Below are 6,801 nucleotides of genomic sequence, written 5' to 3' on the forward strand. Positions count from 1 at the left end.
AAACATTAAACATGGACACTGGAGAGGCTGCAGTGGACCCACTTGAAACATTACAGCTATAATTTTCTGGGTGAAAATAACTTCCATCGCTCAGGGAGCCAGTTGTGCTGACCACTGATATACTTAGAGACTCACTCGTGGTGATTTTAGAGATTACAGAAAGAAAACACTGCAACTGTATTTTTTTGTGTAAATTTAGCCTTTGCTCAGTTCTACGGAGCATTGTGCTCTAAACTTGCATGTACGGCATATTTTACACTATATGAACTGCATTATTGGTCGACAGATTGAAAATTTATGGAGTCAAGGAGCAAGGTCAAAGGTCAGTGGCTTTAAAACGACCCTCCATGTTGCCCTTGCACTAGTATTCCTCTGCAAGATGATACGCCCTTAAAAAAGAATAAAGGCGTAGCAGAGTCTGAATGAACACTTTCTGCAGACCTTTGCTTCATCAAACTTGACAATTCAGAGCCAGATTAAAGTGAGAGTTGAGAGTTCATCATTGCTCATCCGTGCGCTAAACCATGCAATCATGTCATTTCCGTTTTTGTATTTACTGTTTGTGGCTAAGACTTATGGCATCCTTTTCTTTCCTGTCTGGCTAATTTTAGGCAGGAATTTCAAGCGCTGGAGTGCAAAGCATCTATCTTCTCTGTGAAAACACTCACACGCAGACACTTCTCCACACAGCCAACGGACAACAGACTTTCTTAACCTGTTTCAGCCTATTTATTTGACTGTGTGTAAGCTACTTCCTAAGCCTGTGAAAGATTTTCTCAGCACACTAGTGGAAAAACCATTGAGGTTAGCTCGAGACAGGCTTTCCAGTGCTAAACACCTCTGCATCATAGCAGCAGTCGAAAAGGCAGCTACGCCACAGAAATGTCTTGGTTAGTGAACTGTCATTTACAAGCCAGTTTTTGCAACTGCCCCCTCACACATTTCATACTGAGTCAAAAAGAAGCCTCGATTGCTCTCCGTATGCATGTGCAGCAGCTATTTGTGGTTGGGGTGGGGTTTTGTGGTCGGGGTCCTTCCTCCGTATAGTGCTTAAAGGTTAAAATAAGCGTCTAATTTGATTAAGTGCACGTTCAGGGTGAGGCAGCCGCTTCAAAGTGAGGCTTCAGACAGAGGCCATGAGGCATGCAGTGTGAGTGCCTGATGGCTGACTTACTCTCGCACAGCCTCCTCCTCAGCCTGCCCCTGATCTTGTCAATGGCGTTAAAGTCCGTCACATGAAAGACGTGGGCGTTCTTCGGCTCGGCGGCGATCTCCTCCAGCTCCACCTTCAATGCCTCCCCGATGCCCACGGCAAACATCCTGATGCCAGCTTTGGCGGCTGCCTTAGACGGCTCCAGAACATAATCCTGACTTCGACCATCTGTGAGAAGGATGGCCACCCGCTGAATGCCTCTGGCTATGGGCCTCGCTCCATTCCTCTCCGTGAAGATGTTGGCGGTGGTGTAGCTGATAGCATCCCCGGTCATTGTATTCCCCCCCAGGTAGCGTATGTTACGGGCAGCTCGCTTCACGTCCTCCAGGGTCCTGTGTCTGCCCAGGTTGAACTCGATGGTGGGTCTGTCACTGTAGCGAACCACGGCGACTCTTGTCTTTTCGGGTGCCACATCAAAAGACTCTACAAGGTTGGCCACCCATTGCCGGATCTTCTCAAAGTTCTCTTTTCCAACACTGGATGAGGTATCCAGGATAAACGCCAAGTCATAGTGGACATTTTTGCATCCTGTCATAGGCAAATACAAGAGAATTCAGTCACATACAGTCAATATAAGCTCCTTCACTGGAGTTATATCAGAATATTTAATCTTAACGCTCTCACCTGCCCTCTGTGCTTCCACCTTCTCGCCCAAAAGAGTCAAGGCCAGGATGACCAAGACCAGGCTGATCCTAAATCCCAGTCGTAATTCCATCTCGGCCTTGGTTTGGGTCTGTTTCGTTTAGCTAATCACCACCATCAAGCTGGCCAGTCTGTAGAGAGTTCAGTGGAAACATTAACAGTTCACTCTTGCATGTTCTCTAGCAGACACTACATTCAGTCAGCCTACTTTGTAAAAGTATCACCGAACTATGAGACATTTTGGAATCTAAATCCTATTTGCCAAGCTGTCCCTTGGCGAACAGGATTTCTGCAGTAATTTCTCTCCAACAGTGAAACCAAAGAGGGTGAAGGACTTCCTGTTGTGCAGGGAGATTGCTGTTAAAAGGCAGGCCTCCTACGGTGGCTGCTGCCCATCTCTGTATTGACAAGGGACTGGTGGAAAGCTGATTTAAGATTGCATTAGACACTTTGTATGTATAAAGAAACTTGGGCTCTAACAAGACAAAAATGCTCTGTCCTACCCTCCTTTTTTGTGCAGTATTTCTGTTGTCCCCTGTTTGAATCTCTTTCTGCTGTGGAAACTGTTAGGAAATGTTCTCCTTTCTCAAGATGAGATAATTGAAACCTAAGGTTGAAATACACATCTCCCTCCAACAGCGAGTGGATACTCCATCCAGAGAAAACTGGACTCATCAAAGATTGTCGGAACTTGCTGCCAAACTATTTTTTTATCATCTCCACCCACGAGGCAGTGAAGGAGCAATGACTGGAGTTTGCTGATGTTGCGCTGCATGATTTCTCCACAGTGATCCATTAAAGATTTGAAATTCAGGGATCTCTTGTTTGGAGCCACTTGAGTAAAATTTGTGCAGCTTTGATTCACCAGCACGTTGTGAAGGACCACTTCAGTCCCTGTTGGATTCATTCACGAGGCTGTTGTCCCTGATGTCACCGGCAGAAACCAGTCATATAAACACAAAGCTATTCCTGCTCTTATTGTACACCAGTGGCTGTGATGCCTGCCATTAGTGCTGATGTGTGACTGACTGTAGCCATAACATGGATTCATCCTGACAGGGAGACTGTCTCATTGCGGGGGGTCCCTGTGGGAGGTTGAGGAAAGTCTGAGTTATGCACAACTTGGAAAGCAATCACACGAGTCCCTTGTGTTCTGAAGAGCTCTTTGCCATCCTTCACCACCTTTCTGTGCTATTTCCATTGAATTAGTCTGTAAATGTATTCATTTTCGAGAGGTGAATGCCGTCCAGACCTACAGGCTGTTCTCTTGTCAAGAATGTACTCAATATTTTTAGTAAAATATGTTATTCATATTCATTCACTTTTCATTCAAAAGTGATGCTGGATTCAGGAGATAGTTAGCGTAGCTTAGACTAGAGGCTGGAAACAGCTTGTCTGGCTCTGTCCAAAGGTAAACAAGAAATCTAAACCTCACTAAATAACACTAAAGGTTAAAATAAGCGACCTAAAGCCTACAGGAGCAGAGCAGGGGTGTAAAGCGACTTTGGTGAAGTGGCCGCAGCAGGTATTGCAACTTCTGTGTTCATCAAGTGACGTAAACTGTCCCCAAAAGCATGATTTCGATATCATACTTCCAATCATTGGGAAAGACGCAGCTATAAAACAATGAATACATCTTTCAGAGCATCACAAACATCTGAAATTATGCTTTTACTATCAGAATTTGATCCATTCCATCCAATAACATCTGAAATGTTTAGTCTAGTTTAGACATGTGAGCAGGGAAAGCAGATGTCACAGGAAACAGGGAAATAACAGGAAATCATCTGGCTCAGGCAGGTGGAGGTCTCCAGTGTGCATGCTGTCAACCAGCTTGGCTAGAAGGATTGAAGGAGTGTGCGCTCTCTTTGACCCTGAAATGTGGAGGTGTCATGTACAGTATCTACCTGCGCATCATTTTTACACATCGTTTTCTGTACTGAATAGGCAAACAACAAATAATGTGTTAATCAGTGAGTATAAGTGTGCCTAAGCACATAGGCGGTGGCCATCAGATTTTATTACATTCAAACAAAGGCGGGGTAGTCGTTCCCCCTTGATTCTATCCTTTATGCTAAGCTAAGATAACCTTCTCCCAGTTAAAGCTTCAGGAGCATATTTTAGATGGAGCATGGTGTATGTAGGTAATGTATTTATACTGAGTATTTGCTGTTATGATTTTGAAATAGAAAATGATTTGAGCAGAAAGTGACTCAAGCAAATGTTGTGGAGAGACACAAATTTAAAAACAGCGACCTAAGGACTGTGGCTTGACCTATATAGTGTGTAAAACAGAGAGAGCATTATTTACTGTAGGGAAAGGAAAGTGTTTTGGCCTCTGGATACACGTCTTATCTGATTTTCCATTAGGCTATTTCTACTACTTGGTTTCACTGGTGCTATTAATGAGGCAAGCTAGCTGAATCACTCTAATTGCCCCCAATTAGTGTGCATTTAAAATCTGAGAAATTCAGCCCAGCAAGACTTCAATTAAAAAAAAAAAGAGGCCCTATGAAAGCAGCTGAATGAGATTCGTATTCATGCTCCTAATCCTCTTTAGCTAACTTTATACAATTCTAACATATTCTCATTTGTCTCCCTTTCATCTCTGATTACATTTAAATACACTGTATTGGTGTCCCAGTGCTGCATGGAATTAATCCACAGATTTACAAGCAGATACAGTAACCAAGGTAAAGCTAAAAACAAGCTGGTTTGCCTCTGTCAACATCTGAACCTGAGGCCAGATCCCTTACAAACTGAGGGTCTGTATCATCAGGCCTGTTTCCACTTCCTCTCTCAATGGTAGACCTGGGACTGCAATGTAGATGTCTATAACAGAAGCACCACGTTTATCATTCCCACAATGTAAGAAACAGAAACTGTTATTTTTCCATGTGCAACCAAAGAAGAAGAGGAAAAAATGAAATCTGTTCTCTGATAGAGCATCTGAACAGAATGTGTACACACAAAAAGCACCTCTCGCCAACAATTCAAAACTGCTAAAGAATGCATAAATCTTTTAGGATCCATTTTTAGAAGAAGATAACAGCGACAGATGGATGATTTCGTGATGCAGTTTTTTTCTTACCTGGCCTGTCACTCAGTCGGCGTTACTGAGCTGTCTGTCTCTCTCTGCCTCCAGCACTCAGAGCCTGAATCAGCACCGGGGCAGCATCATTATCAGGTGATAATAATCCAAAATACCCCCCCTGCAGGTGCCAGAAATCAAAATGAGATTACTATATAATCCAGGGTGGCAATCCAGTGTAGAGTGTTGTTAAGAAGTGAAGTTAGGTGAGCTTCAGAGACCTTGTGGATGGGTGGACAGAGTAGGAGGGAACTGCAAGGGGGGGAAAGTGTAGGATTTCACTAGAGGATGAAGTGGCTTCTACTGTTCTTGACTGGGCTGTGCTCACACATAAAAAACGGCTGAGAGGCGCAGCCAATTATAGACTCAACTTTCTGGATATTTTTGTCCCTTTTTTTTCCCCCTCTTCTTTATGGCTGCGCCCATCTGAAGTGTTGCCCTCAAAGAAAAGGCACGGCTCCTTGGCAACCGCCTCAACTGTCCGGCCTTTGCCACTGTGATAGCCACAGCGGAGCCGCCCTGGGGCTGGTGGTGGGCCGGGCCGCGTTGGCTTCAACCAGCCACGCACTTATGGAGAAGGGCTGTATTTAAGTTGGGGAAATGATTACAGAACGCTCGTGCTTGCAGCTTTGTGTTAAATGTCTGTCCTTGCACTGGATTACAGTAAAGTTCTGTGATCTATATTACTCATGTCGTGCTGCTTTGACAAGTTTACAGTCATGTGAAACCGCACATCTTTCATGTTTTTTTGGACATTTTCATAAATGTCAGACAAAATACATATCTTTTAATTAATTTCTTTCCTTGCCACGGTAGTTTCTGTTGCTCTTGGTAATGCTTAGACTATTTTTTTTTTTTACTTTTCTCCTTTTTTAAAAAAATTCTAATTATGTGCTGTTTTTGTGAGCATAATATTTCACTTTTTTTGCTTTTTTACTTGCAATATCTCAAGTTCCTCAGAGATAAAGAAAGTTTTATTTTATAAAATGTATTTAAAAGCAAAGACACACACAAAACACACAGTGTAATCAACTCATGGATGAACAATCACATTTTCTTGCAATTTCTAATTCTTACATCTAACCTCCTTGATAGAAAAGTCAGTATTGGAAACCTACATGTGTCTTGACTTGACATGCACATTCAGAGGATGACTGTAATTCGCATTTCAGTGTATACTGATGTCCTTATCATGTGTGGTCATGCTCCGTGGCAGCAGAGGAAGCTGCAGTGAAACACACCAGCCGTCTGTCTCTTCCTGTGTAAGACATCCTGCCTGGCACACAGACTGTGTTTCTCCTCTAAAGTCCTCTACAACACAAGTTTCATGTTGGCAGCTCTTGGCTGAACTGTGCTCCGACAGTTGTTCCCGCATGCTTCTTCTGCGTTAGAAAACACATCCAAATCTGCTGTGCAGTTGTTGAGGCACCAGAATTCTCTAAAACACAGTGTCAATATTTGAATGTCACGGACAACAAACAAGTTAGCCATTACATCCAGGCCTATTTACAGTGTCTTTGTAGCCAAGGAAAGTGAGCACAGGCCGGACTATGTATAGGCTCAGTGTGAAGTGGATGGGAAGTGGGCTGACGATTCGGGGCAGATGCACATTATGAGTAATGGTGTCCGTCTGAGGAACCGTCTGTCGCCTTATGTGAGAGGGCTAAAGAGGTGACTGAGAGGCTTCAGGCACCATGTAGTGTTGGAGAATGCCATCTGTCATCTGATTGACAGCCAGTTTTCAACCTCCCACATCAGAAAGAGGCTCTTCTTCCAAAATAAAGTATAAAGTATTGAAGCAGAGCAAACTATGCTTTTTTTTAAAGCTAGAACTTAGGTACAACTTGTCACATGC

At 43.5% G+C, this 6,801-nt stretch overlaps 1 protein-coding gene across 1 annotated transcript in view; it reads right to left on the reverse strand.

Annotated features, from left to right (window-relative positions):
• col22a1 (collagen, type XXII, alpha 1) overlaps nt 1–1,928 on the reverse strand; it is a 48,766-nt gene extending 46,838 nt beyond the window's left edge. Inside the window, exons 1-2 of the mRNA XM_041955162.1 lie at nt 1,838–1,928; nt 1,175–1,741 (exon numbers count right to left, since the gene is read on the reverse strand). Coding sequence (XP_041811096.1) covers nt 1,175–1,741; nt 1,838–1,928 — 658 coding nt within the window. The remainder of the gene's footprint in view (nt 1–1,174; nt 1,742–1,837) is intronic.
• Nucleotides 1,929–6,801: the final 4,873 nt, after the last annotated feature.

This window comes from Chelmon rostratus, chromosome 16 (genome assembly GCF_017976325.1).
Source record: "Chelmon rostratus isolate fCheRos1 chromosome 16, fCheRos1.pri, whole genome shotgun sequence".
In the NCBI taxonomy this organism is placed as follows: domain Eukaryota; kingdom Metazoa; phylum Chordata; class Actinopteri; order Chaetodontiformes; family Chaetodontidae; genus Chelmon; species Chelmon rostratus.